The following is an 18,177-nucleotide window of genomic DNA, read 5'->3' on the forward strand; positions in this document are numbered from 1 at the left end:
TGGTTTGTGAGTGTGGCGTGTTTATAGATGTCGACGTGTTGTGGTTTGTTGTGCTCTCTTGTGGTATGTTCAGGGTTTTTGTTTGTGTGGTGTAATGGGCTAAGTTTACTTTTGCTCATTATCCAGAATTGTTCGAGTGTCAGCTGTGTTTGTAATGGAATTCGTTTCAGTGAGTTAACGATTTTGTGTGAAGGTTAATTTAGTGTTGTTCGGTGTAAAATTAATCAGTTGTTGTTTTTGTTCAGGAATGGATATGACGCATAAAATTAACAGTGCGCTGGTCAAGGGAAGTGTTCGATCCCAATGTGTGGCTGTGTGTGTTGGTGTTGGCATCGGGAGATGTTTTTGAGCTATATAGGCCAAGGGAAGTGTTTGATCCTAATTTATGGGATCGGGAGCTGCTGTTGAGCTATATAGGTCAAGGGAAGTGTCCGATTCCAGATGATACTGTGTTTAGTGGTATTTGGGAAGTTTTGTGATGTCGGTTTTTTGCCGACACCCAAAAATACCCAATTTCCCGCGCTTGTCCCGTTAGTGTCATTAGGCTTTTTGTGGAAAGTGTGTGTGTTTTTCGATGTATTTTTGTCCTCATAATGTGTACGTAACGACTTTATATGCGCCATGTTGGAATCGTGGTTTATGGTCGTTTCCGCCATATTTGTGACGCCATGGGTCAAAGCAGACAGGCAGGATCGCACGCTTCCGTACTTCCCACGGTAGGGCAGGCAACCTGAAACCATCCAAACATTTGCACTTGAATTAACCTATTCCTCCACAGAGTATGTTTGATCAGTTCGGTATAATTCATCACATGCCGAACAGGCAGACGTAGCTCTCGATGATACCTGCAGAATTACAACAGGTTGTTTGAAATCTGCTCATGTCTAATGGATTTACCGCGCGGCAGAAAATGGTAGCACCTCCCATTTGAAGAGAAATTGGGGCAAATAAGGAACAAAAGAAAGGGGACCAAACCCAAACTCATCATGTGTATGGGCTTAAACCTCATTCGCAGTGACTGAAGTCCAGGAAGAGTTTCCTTAGTACATCAAACATACTTCGTAACAGAGTTCAAATGCTGGGGTGCAGGGATAAGACTTCCCTTCCCTCTGAATGGAAAACAGTTTCAGAAACATTGCCTCCAGGACATGACAAGGAATGGAGGACCTGGAAATCTTTGAATAAGCTGAGGATCAGGAGTGGGTAGATCAAGTTTTAATCTGCCAAGATGGAGTTACAGTACAGAAAACAATATTAATTATATCCTTTCTTTCAGAAGTGCTAGTTCTGCAAGGTTCGCAGGAGAGCTTCTGTAAAGTTTGGAAGGTAGGAGGCGAGGTACTGGCAGAAGTAAAGTTGTGAGGACGGGGCGTGAGTCGTGCTTGGGTAGCTCAGTTGGTAGAGCACTTGCCCGCAAAATGCAAAGGTCCCGAGTTTGAGTCTCGGTCCAGCACACAGTTTTAATCTGCCAGGAAGTTTCATATTAACTATGACTGCAGAGAATTCCATACTGTCCAGCACATGCTTCAGTGTCAATTGTGTCCAGTCTGCTGTGCTGCAGAAGACCTCCATCAAGTGACAGAAAAATGGACTGGAAGAGGACAAATTTTGGTCAAAGACTATATGAAATGTTAACTGTACCGGTACACCTATGTATGTCTCTGACATGAGAATAATAATTAACGGATATTTCTCTTTATCAGAAAGTAATATAAAGCATGGTTCAATATTGGGACCTACAACAATCCCAGTAAGGAGTAAAGGTTTACCACGAGTACAGAAACAAAATTTATTACGAGTTGAATGGAGCAGTTTAATAAATTTCTTGTTGAAAAAATTCCATTCCACTGAAGAGTATCTGTACAGGGATTTATTCCTATTTTGATTTTAATTCGTATTAGTAATGAAATTATATAATATTTCATAACTAAGTTATCTTACTGTGCTGCACTTTACGAAAAAAATCTATGTCTACTTCTTTCAACATAGAGGAGCTTCGTCTACTTTGGAATCCATAGCTACTCACTTAAGGCAATTTAATGTCAAGCAAATCAAACAAAAGCATAAATGCAGATTTTTTTATGGTAGTCGATTGCTTTTAGAATATGAAATCTGTTACACAAACAATTCAAGCATACAAGGATACGGATGACTTTAACAGTATTCACAAACACAGCCAGCGAACATATGAAAATACCTATATTAAATTTTCACAACTTATATTTTACAAGACTTGCTGTTAACTATTAAAGAAAATAACTAATCAAACATACAGCAACCCTTATTCCATTAGAATATATAATATTCACCGTCCAGTTCTTCGCCGTGAACCATGAAATTTTGAGTTTCCACGGCAAGGAAATTATTTCCCAAATCATCTCCGCTTTCACTTGTATCCATTACCCCTGCTGTATCACTTCGCAGCAGTAGTAAATTAAGTCTTCTTCACACAGTACACGCTATACACTCAGCACTTTAATATCAAGACAACAGACTCCTAGATTAGAACACTATTTATGTTTTGACGAACAACAACATCTAATATCTTTGCGTAGAACAAACAAAAGTCGCCGATGTATTTTGCAAACACTAGATTAAAAAATATACAAAACTTTCGGTCAGTTCTGTTAAACACTTAGTAAAACTCTTGAATATTGTTAATTCCTATTGCGGGGTTTTAAGCAGAAGAATTCGAACAAGCTGACAAAACACTTCCTCATGTTATCATGTTGGTTGGACTGGTTATTGACAGTAGATATTTTGTAAGCTATCAAAGCGCGGGTAGTTTTGTTTAGCAGCAATTTTTTTATGCCGATCTCTACCTATTTTCCGTATTACGGGTCATGTCTTTACATGTGGTGTTCTCATTTTTCTAAAAACCGTATTTAATTGCGAATTTATGTTTCTGAGATGGAATATTTTGCGGTTATGTAATGCCCGTCAATAAGATAAGTTTTGATTTTTGGAAAGAAGAATATAAATTCGTCGGAGGAAATCTTAAAAATGTGCGACCGTATTGTTGTTTTAGTTGATATGGATTGTTTTTACTGTCAAGTTGAAACTCGATTAAATCCAGCCTTAAAAGGAAAACCCATGGCTGTTGTACAATATAACCAATGGCAAGGAGGGGGGTAAGTTTGCATGAAAAAGGTAATACTTTTCAGTTAGAACACATTTTCTCTTTTGATTACCATTTTCAGAGGCATTGACAGGAACGCTATAGATATTTGCAACAACAATAGTTAATATGGTGCATAACGCCAGCTGTAACTAGTAGCCGATAACGACGTTCGTACAGCATATTTTACAACTATATGTCGCTTTGTTGACAAGAATATTTTGTATATTTTCATTGGGATTGTTTTCTGTGACAACATACCTTACTTAAAGGACTCAGCAGAAGTGACCGTTAAAATTTTTGTGCAGATAGCCACACTTTATAAACAGCGCTTTTTAACCACTTTAATATTACTTGGACTTATTTCTCATCACGTCTACACCTTAATGGTTTTTGTTACTGATATAAAAATCAAGTTTTAGCTGAACTGTGATATTGTATAACTGAAAACACTGATACCAGATGTTATTTTCCTCAGATGATGTACTGATGTGGTGTGTGATGTCATACATGCATGTGCGGGAATGGAACAGGACACCAACAATATATGTTGTCCCTATATTATCTTATGAGAATGTATGTTGTGTTGACAGATTGATTGTAGTGTAGCACAAGCTGTAGGTTAGGTTGAAAGGTGACTGGTTGCAAGATGGTGAAGCCAATAAATGTGATTACAAAATCTTAATTCTTATGAAGTACTGATCTGTACTGCAGCTTGAGGCCTAGTTTATGTTGAAAATTGACAGTTTTAGTTTAGTGAAGCAGTATCGAAGGCTTCAGTTAATCTGCCAGTAAAAGGCACAAAAATAATTTAAGGCTTTGGTTCCCTGCTCGGGGTTCACTTTACAATTATGTATTCATGTACAAAGATATTAAACATGCTGTCATCCAACATATAACAAGATCCTGGGAAGTCTTGCCATTTTAAAAGTAAACTATAAAGGCGCATTAAAAAGTATTGGATTACCTTGAGTAAAGACTTGAAAAATTCAGTTAGATCATGGCAAATAGCAGTGTTCGTTGTAGAGGTTGTTACTGATGTAGGTAATCATTTCCTTTGAAAGTGCTAATGTAATCAAGTAAATATTCAACTACCAATAAATGATAATCACTTATTGTCTAATATTACTAAGGATGCAGCACCATTTTTTCCAAAGTAATGGGGTAATTTACTAGGTTAGCCTACATTTAGTTGATATTAGCACAAATATGATCTAGGATGAAGAGCTGTATATTGATACTTCACTGTTTATACAGTATACTGAATAAGTTTTTATAATTTACTTGTCTTTTGTTGGTGTATACCTTGACTTGTTGTACAGCTCTGAGAGTTTTAGTTGTATATCTATGTGTATTTTCTGCAAGCCACCATGCAGTGTATGGCAGAGGTTACATATGGTACCAGTATCATTTCTCTTCTTTCCTGTTTAAGTTTATAGGAATACTTTGGAAGAACAACTGTCAGTTACTAATTTATCTGATTTTTCCCTTTGTGATCATTCCATTACTTGTGTATGAGAGGAAGTGTTATGATGTTGCCTGACTCTTCTGAAATACATGCTCTCAGAAATTTAATGGTTAACTTTTCTGTGATCAGGGTGACAATTCATCTGGAAAACCTTGAATTCTCAGGGAACTACCTTTTGCATGGAAAAGTCAGGGAAATCTCATGGAATTTTGGGAGTTTCGTAAAATTCCTCGCAATTCTGTGTTTTTAACCTTACATTAGAATTCGATTTTACTGAGTTTTATACAACACATATTTTAAAATACTTGATATTTCAAAGCGTATTAATTATATGAATAGTATTCCATATAAATTATTGATGTTTATAAACTGCAGTTAAACCACTGAGAGGAAACGAAAGTGCTCCACCCACACCACTCTACCTTAATTTATCAGATGCTTCTTATGGCACTGTCATGCTCCTCATACCTAGAATTCTCAGGATCCCCCCGCCCTGCTGATGCACATGGCATCTCATGTCCCTTCTGCCACTGGGCTTTGACAAGCAGCTCCATAATATTTCACACCTTCGGAGGGAGCCCATGACGAAATATGCTTACTGCCTTGGACTGACAAGCAGTACTCAAGAATCAGTTGAATGAGTGCATCACCCATTTAGACAATGACTTCAATAAGGTCATTCCACTTTAGGTGGTCGAGGACTGTTACACCTAGCTATTTTACAGTCGTTAAATGTTTCCAATAGTTTATTGCCAATAGGGCAATTGAACAGCAGTCATTCTCCTTGACTATTTAGTGGCAGCACAGTGTATTTATTTCCGCTGACAGTCAACTGCAAGTTTTTGCACCAATTGTTGATTCTCTGCAAGTGTTTCTGCAGTATGGTACACTACATTTTTCTAGTGACACAACTTTTGAGTACACAATAGCATCACTCACAAAGAGAACCACAGAGCTTCCTACATTGCCCACTAGATCGTTTATGTACGATGGCTGACAAAAAAAGTGAAGCATCCAGAAGACATGGTCTTATGTCAATGTAACTTCAAATCATGAGACGGTTTGTAAATGATTAGAGTTGTATTTCTCTGTTACAGGTAGAAAGGCCACAAGTGTTCGTATTTAGTGTTGTTACCACACTTGATAGGGTATATAAGGGATGTGAACAGCATCTAACATTGAGTGACCGCTGTGAAGGACATGGAAATGATGCATACTTATGGTGAGAAAGTGTAATCAGCCTCAGACAGAAATTGAAAATGGCCGCATTGTGGGTCTCCATTGGCTGTTTGGTCAAACTATGAAATATCCAGATTTGTGGGGCATTTGGTTGTAACAGTGGCTTGATGTTGGACTAAATGGGAATATGAGGGCAGGCCGATTCCTCATCAAATTTGTGGTTAACCAGATCTGATCACCCTAAGGAAGGATCACTGTATTTTGCGCGAAGAAACCCTTGACATCTGTGTCTGTCATTGGAAAACAGGTAATGAGTTCTCTGCAACATTGTGTGTCATCATGCACATCTGAATGGAAACTAGAAGCTGCTTGAGTAGGGACTTACTGTCCCATGCTAGGTTGTAGATGACACAACACAAACTAAGCATTTGGGATAGTGCCATGACATGGAAGTATAGACTGCTTATGAACGGTGTTACATTGTCTTCAGTGGTGAATCACAGTTGTGCCCTGCCCCGGGTGACCATTACCAGCGAGTGCGTCGGTGACATTGGAAGAAGTTCCATTCTTCCAGTGTTTTTGAGGGGCACAGTGGTGTTATTGCTGTTCCTGGCATCATGGTAGGGGGAACCATTGAGAATGACTTCATGTCATGGATGTCCTGAATCCTCATGTGTTACGGCTCATGAGACAGTCTCAGGGCACCTTATTTCAGTAGGACAACACTTGTGCAAACGTGGTATGTGTCTCTCCCTTGTAGCCAATGAGCTCTCCAGATGTGTCCCCCAATAAAATATGTGTGAGATCAACTCAGACAACAACTCCCTTCCAGTGCCATTATCCCGGATACCAAGGACCAGTTACAACAGTTATGGGCTAGACACCTTTCCCCAACTGAATCACAGCATACATCCAGACCAGAAGGGGTGCAATGTCATACTGATAAGTATACTCCTAGATTCTTTATATATTTTACTTGATTTTGTAATCGTGAAATTACATCACACCCCTTCTCAACCCATGAAGTTTCAGTTCTTGTCCTCATCCCCTTCTGTGTGCTTCATTTCTTTGATCAGGCTGTGTAAATTGTTAATGTTAACAGTCATATAATACTCCTTTGGAGTACGTCTAAAGTTACTTGAAGTTACATTTAACATTTAGGCCCTTGAGATAGCAAGATGATATGGGTAAAAAGCTGCACAAATTTCAAGCAATATGTGGGCAATAAACAGAACACTTTATTGCAAACCTAAAAAGATACAAATATTACAGTTTATAAAACTATGGCAGTACAATTACTGTTGTGTGCAAGTGAGAGTTGGATAAACAAACAGAAAGATGGCAGCAAAATACCAGCAACAGTGATAAGATTCTTGAGGAGAGTAAAGAGTTGCACAAGAAGAGGTTTAATATGGAATGGAACAATGGAAAACCCTGGTTGAAATATCGACAATGTAGGAAAAGATAGTTTGCTATTTATTGTAAAGACATTCCAAGTTGCAAACAGGCACAATTGACATGTACACATAAGTTTTCAGGCACAGCCTTCATCAGAAAAAGAAAAATAATGAGAAACATATACCTTTCATTCACATGAACAAGCACCCCCTCCCTCCACCCCCGCACACACAACCACTATGTGCGGCAGCTCGGACTAGAATGCAACTGTCATGTGGAATGCAAGCAGCAGTCTACAGGTGCTGGGAAAAGGGAAGGGATACCAATGTACAGGTGGGGAGAGAGAGCAACGATTTCCGGCAGTGTGTGCAGGGACTAGATTGCCAACAGACAAAATGTCGGGAGGTTGTGGGGCAGAGTGGTAGGGAAAATGGACCAAAAGAGGAGAGGAGCAGGGAAAGATAGGCAAGTGTGTTACCAGAGGGCGGCACACAAAGAGGGTGGGAGACAAGAAAGAGGAGGAGGTAATAGGACAGAGGGAGTGGAAGGTATGGGGAGAGTATGTTACTGTAGGTTGGAGCCAGGATATTTAGGGGAATGGAGAATGTGCTGTAAAAATAAGTCCCATCTTTGCAGTTCAGTTTGGAGGGGATAATCCATATCGCTCAAGTAGTGAAGCAGCTGTTAAAATCAAGCATGTTATGTGTTCAGCTGCGTGTTGTGCCACATGGTGATCAACTTTGTTCTTGATCACAGTTTGTTGGTGGTCATTCATCCTGGTGGACAACTGGTTAGTAGTCATACCAATATAAAAAGCTGTGTAATGATTGGAGCACAACTGGTGTATGATATTGGAGGTCATGTGTGCTGAGGTGTGCTTCTTGTGAGAATGAGTGGTCTTCGGTTCTCTTTCTTTTTCTGGTGAATGTTGTGGCCAAAAGCTTATGTGTGAAGGCCTTTTAATTGTGCCTGTCTGCAACTTTGTGTGTTATCTTTATGGTAAGTAGCTATCTATCCATTAATATATAATAGGGTTGTTTAAAATGAGCTGAATGTACATGAGCAGATAACTGAATACAGAGATAATGGAAACAATATATGGATAGATTACCCAAGAAAATCATGAACTGCATTCCAAAAGAAAGGAGACACACAGGTCGACTAAGGAAATGATGGCCATAAACTCTGTGAAGACAGAAGGATAACAACTTGAACTTGGACAACATTGCATGTAGTACTTTGAATCCCACGGACAAACAGAGAGAGGTGAAGTTCATATCATCTCTGTTTACTGAATCCATGTTTTTTGGTATTTTCTTTCTCCAGGGTGGTCATAATATGTAAGCATAATGTATGTTCTCTATTTCTACAACGAATTGATTTTAGTGATATGGTCCTATAATGTGGATCTATTGAATGACTCTTTGTGAAAATAGAGATCTTTCCAATCTTTGCCTCACAATCTACGACAGGTTGTTATTAGAAGGGGAGCAAGTTCTTAAACATAATCTACATAGAATTTCATCTGGCCCAGATGCCTTTCCTCTGTTGAATGATTTCACTTGATTTTATATTCAGTTGTCACTTACCTCAGCATCTGCAATTTTAGTGATTGTGTGATGATTGAAAGGAGGAACAATGTTAGACTTTTTCACAGTGAAGTCCAGATTCAGTGTTTTGACCCTCTACCAGTCAGCTTTACTAAGTACAGTAACTGAATTGGTGATTTTAATCTGTTTATTGACTTTAAATAAGAACAAAACTTTACTTTTGAATTTAATGAATACTTCTGTTGCTGCTCCCCTTACACTGATATTGGGTTCCATCAGCTTTTGTTTGTCAAGGAGGCATTTTCCAGCACTTATATCTGCGAATGTTTTAATGTGGTTTTTGAACCATCATGGAACTTATCCATCCCTAAAAACTTTGCTCAACATATACTTGTCTGAAATGTGTCCTGTACTTTTGTCCTTATCTCTAACGCTGAAGGTGAATTTTTGATGTTGACTGCTCTGATTTATTATTTATATTTATGTATTTATGCATCCATAGATCATTTTGTACAGTACTATTGGACGTGTCAGAAGTGCACAGAAAATATATATAAATAAAAACATTAACGAAATAGGATAGGATAAGGTGAGGATAGGGCAGGAATTCAACCATGGCCTAATCAAAGGAACCATCACGACATTCAACTTGGTGACTAGGGGAAGCCATGGGAAACCCAAGTCAGGCTGGCTGGATGGGGAACAAACCCCAGTCCTCCTGTCCTGAATGTGAGCCCAGTACATTAAGACTCGAGCAACCAACTCACTCAGTACATGACTGAAAGGGGCATCACAGAATTCATCATTGTGGGTGCAACATGCAGAATAAGTAAATAAATGAGCAAGGAATTTTGAAAATAAAAACACCACTAAAAAAGTGAAAACACATGAACAAGTTGCATTACACTGCAGAAAAGTACAAAATGCACAATTAGTCAATCATTGATATAGGTACCCCTCAAAAAATAAAACACAAGGGTGCATTACATAGCACTGCTAAAGGGTTTAGTGCATGAGCAAACAAAAACCTGCCGATACTGTAGCCATCATAATTAGGTTATCACCAGATCCTTTCTCATTAGAGGTGTGTCACACTGCATCTGAAACAGAGGAAACAGAAACATTCTTTGCAAAGACAAATACAGCACCAATGGTGCATCAGTTAACAGAATCAAAGAACCCACTAATGAATGAGGGCATAGTAATCTTATAAACTAACTTATGCATTTACATTGTAAAAACACTTTTCAATAAGAAATGATTTTAACTCTGATCTAAAAGCTGTTTCCATCTCCAACCAGTTTGTGTATGTCAGCAGTGCATTACAAAGACTGGCACTAAATTGGCTCACGTGTCATTGAGTGCAGATTGTTCTAACTTCTTATATGTGGACATGAGTGGGTTGTCAGTATTGTAAGTGTGGTAATCAGAGTTGGTTAGCAAGACACCAAGTCTAGGAGCTGTCATCAACACACATTGTATGTGTACAAGGAGGGAACAGTAAGCCAACACAACTTTTTAATGGGGTCATGCAATGCGCCTTAGCCAAGCTATGTGACAAGATTCGAGTAGCCCTCTTATGTCATGTAAAAATTTCATTTAATCAACTATTAATTTTACCCCAGAACACTGCTCCATAAGCTGCAAGAGATATGAAATAACTAAAATAAGCCATTCTAGCACCATATATGGAGCAACTTTACAAGTAATTTTCAGAGCAAAACAAGTAGAACTGAGCTTCTGGGAGAGATTAACTGAGCTTCTGGGAGAGATTAATTGCATGGTTTTTCCAGTTTAAGTGTTGTTCAAAACATATTCATGAAAGTTTTGTGCTTTGTACATTTTGTAACACTTTCCACCCAGTACAAGATGGAGAACTTGGCTTTGATTCGTCTTCTCTAATTGCTTGTAGTTCATTTTCTTCACATTAAGGGTTACCTTTTGGTGTTGAATTGCTTCTCGAATGTTGTATGAGAAGTAACTGATGTTGAAAATTTAATAATTGGTTGGAGGACTTCCCCAACTGCGATTTATTCTTGTAATTGTTTCCTATCATATTCTAGTTTTCTTGTAAGAATCTCTTGCCTCTTTTTTTCCCCACTCATTACCTCTTCTTAAGTAGCTTTCCTTCTCATTCTGTCCGGTAAGTCTCCCATGACCAGGGGTTCCAGGTGACTTTGCCAGCTCTCTCCCCATTTCCTGAACCTTGCCAGTTGCTTTCCTTCATCCATCTTCCATTCCCTTCAATGCTTCTGCCAAAAGAAGGAGCGACTGGCTCCAAAAGCTTGAACATTTCCATATCCTTTATCTGTGTTTTCTTGTGCTGCCATTTGCTGAGTAGATTTTTATCTATCCAGTTATAGTATAACTATGAAAACAATCAATTTTTGACTGCGTGATGTAACTGGATGAATAAAAGATCTACTCACCAAGCAGTGGCAGGAGAACATACATATAAAAAAAGGTTTTACATGTGCAAGCTTTCACAGCCGGTCGCTCCTTCTTTGGGCAGGAAGGGGAAGGAGGGGGGGCTGAAGGAAAAGACCAGGAAAGGTTTAGGAAAAGGGGGGGGAGGAGGGTCAGTCTCCCCTGATGCGGGGCTCTCGGTGACTTTTCTGAACTCTGCCCCTTTTTATAAACCTCTCCAGTCCTTATCCTTCACTGCCCTTCCTTCCCCCTCAGTTCTTCTGCTGGAAGAAGGAGCTACCGGATCCGAAAGCCTGCATATGGAAAATCTTTTTTTTTTCCTCCACTTGGTGAGTCAGTTTTGTACAAGAAGTAATTTTCAGAAAAGGAATCCAGGATTAATTGCACAAATCTTTGTCATTGGAAAAAGTTTTAATTGCATAACTCTCTACAGATGACATATTGGTCTCCCTTATTACAACAGAATGATAAGGAAATTTCTGAGTGATATTTTCCAAGTTTTCTGTGTTGTGTTGTGTCATTGCATTTACTGAGGCTTGTTGTGAGATACATGATTGACCTGCATTGGATGGTTACCTTAACTCAAATTATTTTGTATTCAGAATCTGTAATAACTAGGTTATTATTGAGTTCTTCACAGCAGTAAATACATTGTCACCATTATTATGTAACCTATCTAGGCAATATACTGCCACAAGTTGTGCTGCATGCAATATGGAGTTGCAGTTAACATCTCAAGTTGGCATGATGTAAATTGCCAGTTCAAATCTGATCACTGGTAATTATTTCGTAGTTTGTATATGTCGTCTATAGAAGGTCCTTGAAATTTTTGTGTTTGGATATTCTGGAATATTTAGTGCTTGTATAAATGGCTCAATCCTCCTTTCAGGAGGCAGTTGTTCTGCTCTGTCTGTTGGGTGTTACTTGTAAAGAATATGCTTTCAGTGCTAAGTGTTGTATTCATTGGTGATCCTGCTTTTGTATTTGGACTTGGTTGTGGTTACAATGTGACATTGTTTGGTGCAGATGCCAGTTAATTCAAAACATCTGTGTTGCTGTGGCTTCAAATAGGGAATGTAAAAAAGCCATCACCTACATGGACAGGAAACGGAGTACAAGCAATAGACCTTTTCTCCGCATATTCAGGAGACCAATGGATTCCGAAACAGCAATAAGTCAGCTGCCCCAAGCATCACTGTTTTCTAGAGACACTTACTTGGATAGCACAGCACAGCAGTGGTTTCAGAACAATGAAGGGAAGCTCAGTAATTGCGACAAATTAGAGACTGAACTGAAGGAAATATTGGTGACAATTGACAGCAAGTCCACTTTGTGGAAGAACAATTGAAAAACAGGGCCCAACATCATGGGGAAATGACAACAGAGTAATTCTTCAGCCGATGCCAGCGCATTGAAGAAATGCAGCAAAAAAGAATAAGATAAAAGAGTGTGACTGACTCCCAAATGTAGTCCCTATGGCAGTTCTGGAAGATCACCATGGCCCCTCTCATACACCAGGTGGTAAGAGTAAGATACAGCAGATTATGGGAGCCAGAAATGTTGACTCCATACATCAGGAGATAATACAGAATGTTGAAGAAGAAGTTTATCGATCTTGAACACTGTATCTCCACCACCAGTCGAATATGCCATGAAGAATGGATTCAGCCAACTGGGACTTACAACACAGCTATCAAGCTACAATCCTATATCTGACCACTGCATTTACAACCAACTTCTCCACCAAGTAAAGTACCGCACAGAGGAACGGACATTCAGAGGAAGGAGGTCAGCACACTGATTTTTTCCACTGTGCATGGCCTAGATGCTTGGTATGCTACTGCAGAGAAAGAAGACGAGTGTTCAGAGTCAACAATCACAACAGCTCTGTTGGTGCCAGCCAACTGCAGATGGTTATAGACAACCTGTGGAATGAAGCCCATCACCTTGTCATGGATGAGGTTGCACTGCAACACACTGTAGCTATTACCCATTGCTGTAGTGCAGTTCCACAAGTAACTAAGTGACAGATAGTGTTAAATTAAAATACCAGGAATCATTATAATTTACAAATGTTTTTGCTATATTTTCTATGTAACTAAAGAAATATATATATATATATATATATATATATATATATATATATATATATATATATATATATATATATATATAAAACAGAGGGAAACATTCCACGTGGAAAAAATATATCTAAAAAGAAAGATGATGAGACTTACCAAACAAAAGCGCTGGCAGGTCGATAGACACACAAACAAACACAAATATACACACAAAATACTAGCTTTCGCAACCAACGGTTGCTTCGTCAGGAAAGAGGGAAGGAGAGGGAAAGATGAAAGGATGTGGGTTTTAAGGGAGAGGGTAAGGAGTCATTCCAATCCCGGGAGCGGAAAGACTTACCTTAGGGGGAAAAAAGGACAGGTATACACTCGCACACACACACATATCCATCCACACATACAGACACAAGCAGATATGTCTGCTTGTGTCTGTATGTGTGGATGGATATGTGTGTGTGTGCGAGTGTATACCTGTCCTTTTTTCCCCCTAAGGTAAGTCTTTCCGCTCCCGGGATTGGAATGACTCCTTACCCTCTCCCTTAAAACCCACATCCTTTCATCTTTCCCTCTCCTTCCCTCTTTCCTGACGAAGCAACCGTTGGTTGCGAAAGCTAGTATTTTGTGTGTATATTTGTGTTTGTTTGTGTGTCTATCGACCTGCCAGCGCTTTTGTTTGGTAAGTCTCATCATCTTTCTTTTTAGATATATATATATATATATATATATATATATATATATATATATATATACACTCCTGGAAATGGAAAAAAGAACACATTGACACCGGTGTGTCAGACCCACCATACTTGCTCCGGACACTGCGAGAGGGCTGTACAAGCAATGATCACACGCACTGCACAGTGGACACACCAGGAACCGCGGTGTTGGCCGTCGAATGGCGCTAGCTGCGCAGCATTTGTGCACCGCCGCCGTCAGTGTCAGCCAGTTTGCCGTGACATACGGAGCTCCATCGCAGTCTTTAACACTGGTAGCATGCCGCGACAGCGTGGACGTGAACCGTATGTGCAGTTGACGGACTTTGAGCGAGGGCGTATAGTGGGCATGCGGGAGGCCGGGTGGATGTACCGCCGAATTGCTCAACACGTGGGGCGTGAGGTCTCCACAGTACATCGATGTTGTCACCAGTGGTCAGCGGAAGGTGCACGTGCCTGTCGACCTGGGACCGGACCGCAGCGACGCACGGATGCACGCCAAGACCGTAGGATCCTACGCAGTGCCGTAGGGGACCGCACCGCCACTTCCCAGCAAATTAGGGACACTGTTGCTCCTGGGGTATCGGCGAGGACCATTCACAACCGTCTCCATGAAGCTGGGCTATGGTCCCGCACACCGTTAGGCCATCTTCCGCTCACGCCCCAACATCGTGCAGCCCGCCTCCAGTGGTGTCGCGACAGGCGTGAATGGAGGGACGAATGGAGACGTGTCGTCTTCAGCGATGAGAGTCGCTTCTGCCTTGGTGCCAATGATGGTCGTATGCGTGTTTGGCGCCATGCAGGTGAGCGCCACAATCAGGACTGCATACGACCGAGGCACACAGGGCCAACATCCGGCATCAAGGTGTGGGGAGCGATCTCCTACACTGGCTGTACACCACTGGTGATCGTCGAGGGGACACTGAATATGCACGGTACATCCAAACCATCATCGAACCCATCGTTCTACCATTCCTAGACCGGTAAGGGAACTTGCTGTTCCAACAGGACAATGCACGTCCGCATGTATCCCGTGCCACCCAACGTGCTCTAGAAGGTGTAAGTCAACTACCCTGGCCAGCAAGATCTCCGGATCTGTCCCCCATTGAGCATGTTTGGGACTGGATGAAGCGTCGTCTCACGCGGTCTGCACGTCCAGCACGAACGCTGGTCCAACTGAGGCGCCAGGTGGAAATGGCATGGCAAGCCGTTCCACAGGACTACATCCAGCATCTCTACGATCGTCTCCATGGGAGAATAGCAGCCTGCATTGTTGCGAAAGGTGGATATACACTGTACTAGTGCCGACATTGTGCATGCTCTGTTGCCTGTGTCTATGTGCCTGTGGTTCTGTCAGTGTGATCATGTGATGTATCTGACCCCAGGAATGTGTCAATAAAGTTTCCCCTTCCTGGGACAATGAATTCACGGTGTTCTTATTTCAATTTCCGATGATGTGACTTACCAAATGAAAGCGCTGGCAGGTCGACAGACACACAAACAAACACAAACATACACACAAAATTCAAGCTTTCGCAACAAACTGTTGCCTCATCAGGAAAGAGGGAAGGAGAGGGAAAGACGAAAGGATGTGGGTTTTAAGGGAGAGGGTAAGGAGTCATTCCAATCCCGGGAGCGGAAAGACTTACCTTAGGGGGAAAAAAAGGACGGGTATACACTCGCGCACGCACACACACACACATATCCATCCACACATATACAGACACAAGCAGATATATATAAAACAAAGAAAACAAAGATGATGTAACTTACCAAACGAAACCGTTGGTATGTTGATAGACACACAAACACACACACAAAATTCAAGCTTTCGCAACCCACGGTTGCCTCATCAGGAAAGAGGGAAGGAGGGGGAAAGACGAAAGGATGTGGGTTTTAAGGGAGAGGGTAAGGAGTCATTCCTATCCCGGGAGCGGAAAGACTTACCTTGGGGAGGGAAAAGGGACAGGTATATATATATATATATATATATATATATATACACACACACACACACACACACACACACACACACACACACACACACACACACACACACGCGCGCGCGTATCCATCCGCCCGTATACAGACACAAGCAGACATATGTAAAGGCAAAGAATTTGGGCAGAGATGTCAGTTGAGGCAGAGGTACAGAGGCAAAGATGTTGTTGAATGACAGGTGAGGTATGAGCGGCGGCAACTTGAAATTAGCGGAGGTTGAGGCCTGGTGGGTAACGGGAAGAGAGGATATATTGAAGGGCAAGTTTTACTCAGGCTTGTCTGACATTTGGCATTACCCCCAAAGGCCTCACACTTAAAGTTCGCATCTCTGGCTGTAACCCTTCTTTCCATCAGTCCCTATACCAGTTCCACACTGATCAATCCATAGCCCTCACCCACCTAATCCTTCACCTACACATCAACTCAGCCAATGAACACACCCGTCAACTCCTATCCTTAATAAAAGTCCTCAGTCTTTCCTCTCCCACATCCACACTGGCTGTTCAGAACATCCTCCTACAGGCCAACCGCAAATTAGAACAGCATGCCACCCTCCACCTCAAAAAACTATCCAATCTCCTGGTTTCCCACCTCCGGAAAGGCAACTCACTCACCCTCCACAACCTTTCCAGCAAACCTCATCCTCCTCTCATTGCACACAGACCCAGCCTCTCCCATCTACTCAGTCTCCCACTTCCAGCTTCACTCCACCCAAAACCTCAAAATTCTATTCAACACTATCTGGAACCACATCACCCTAATTCAGTAGTTAACCTTTCGTCCAAACCTCTCTCCCAATCCGAAACCTCTGTCCTATCGAAAGGCCTCACCTTCAGCCCTACTCCCAGATTCAACCAAACAGCCCTTGTCAAAGATTTACTGTCCTACACTCGCACTCTCTGCTTTGAATATCACTTTGCCAAGAAGAAAAATAATCCTAATCCTACTCCTAATGATCCAACTCCCCAAGACACTATCCAAATTGAACCCTGCCTGGAACAGTTCCATCCTCCGTCACAGCGGGACCCACCTCCTCTTCCTCAAAATCACCCTCTCCAAACCTTCCAGGAATTTCTCACTTCCAGCCTTGCCTTTCAGTCCTTCTTGAAAAACCTTAATCCTACTCCCAACATCACCACTGCTGAAGCCTAGGCTATCCGTGATGACCGATCCATCATCATTCTTCCGGCGGACAAGGGGTCCATGACCATGGTACTTGATCGTCGGGAGTATGTGGCTGAGGGACTGCGTCAGCTTTCAGACAACACTACATACAAAGTTTGCCAAGGTAACCCCATTCCTGATGTCCAGGTGGAGCTTCAAGGAATCCTCAGAACCTTGGGCCCCCTGCAAAACCTTTCACCTGACTCCATCAACCTCCTGACCCCACCGACACCCCGCACCCCTACCTTCTACCTACTTCCTAAAATTCACAAACCCTATCATCCTGGCTGCCCCGTTGTAGCTGGTTACCAAGCCCCCACAGAACATATCTCTGCCTACGTAGATCAACACCTTCAACCCATTACATGCAGTCCCATCCTTCATCAAAGACACCAACCACTTTCTCGAACGCTTGGAATCCTTACCCAATCTGTTACCCTCGGAAACCATCCTTGTAACCAATGATGCCACTTCCTTACACACAGGTATTCCGCAAGTCCAGGGCCTCGCTTCGATGGAGCACTTCCTTTCACGCCGATCACCTGCCACCCTACCTAAAACCTCTTTCCTCATTACCTTAGCCAGCTTCATCCTGACACACAACTTCTTCACTTTCGTAGGCCAGACATACCAACAATTAAAGGGAACAGCCATGGGTACCAGGATAGCCCCATCGTACGCCAACCTACTTACGGGTCGCTTAGAGGAAGCCTTCTTGGTTACCCAGGCCTGCCAACCCAAAGTTTGGTACAGATTTATTGATGACATCTTCATGATCTGGACTCACAATGAAGAAGAAATCCAGAATTTCCTCTCCAACCTCAACTCCTTTGGTTCCATCAGATTCACCTGGTCCTACTCCAAATCCCATGCCACTTTCCTTGACGTTGACCTCCATCTGTCCAGTGGCCAGCTTCACACATCCGTCCACATCAAACCCACCAACAAACAACAGTACCTGCATTATGACAGCTGCCACCCATTCCATATCAAATGGTCCCTTCCCTACAGCCTAGGTCTTCGTGGCAAACGAATCTGCTCCAGTCCTGAATCCCTGAACCATTACACCAATAACCTG

At 41.6% G+C, this 18,177-nt stretch overlaps 2 protein-coding genes across 3 annotated transcripts in view; one reads left to right on the forward strand and one right to left on the reverse strand.

Annotated features, from left to right (window-relative positions):
• LOC126260099 (nuclear transcription factor Y subunit beta) overlaps positions 1-2,552 on the reverse strand; it is a 104,418-nt gene extending 101,866 nt beyond the window's left edge. The window contains exon 1 of one of the 2 annotated variants that reach the window (XM_049957331.1): positions 2,310-2,552. In XM_049957331.1, coding sequence (XP_049813288.1) covers positions 2,310-2,400 — 91 coding nt within the window. In that variant the 5' untranslated portion in view covers positions 2,401-2,552. The remainder of the gene's footprint in view (positions 1-2,309) is intronic. The other variant, XM_049957332.1, reaches the window with a different exon arrangement.
• Positions 2,553-2,766: 214 nt separating this feature from the next.
• The window catches only part of LOC126260178 (DNA polymerase eta), a 210,439-nt gene continuing 195,028 nt past the window's right edge, over positions 2,767-18,177 (forward strand). Inside the window, exon 1 of the mRNA XM_049957441.1 lies at positions 2,767-3,131. Within this exon, the coding sequence (XP_049813398.1) occupies positions 3,004-3,131 (128 nt within the window). The 5' untranslated portion in view covers positions 2,767-3,003. The remainder of the gene's footprint in view (positions 3,132-18,177) is intronic.

This window comes from Schistocerca nitens, chromosome 5, assembly GCF_023898315.1.
Source record: "Schistocerca nitens isolate TAMUIC-IGC-003100 chromosome 5, iqSchNite1.1, whole genome shotgun sequence".
Lineage (NCBI taxonomy): Eukaryota > Metazoa > Arthropoda > Insecta > Orthoptera > Acrididae > Schistocerca > Schistocerca nitens.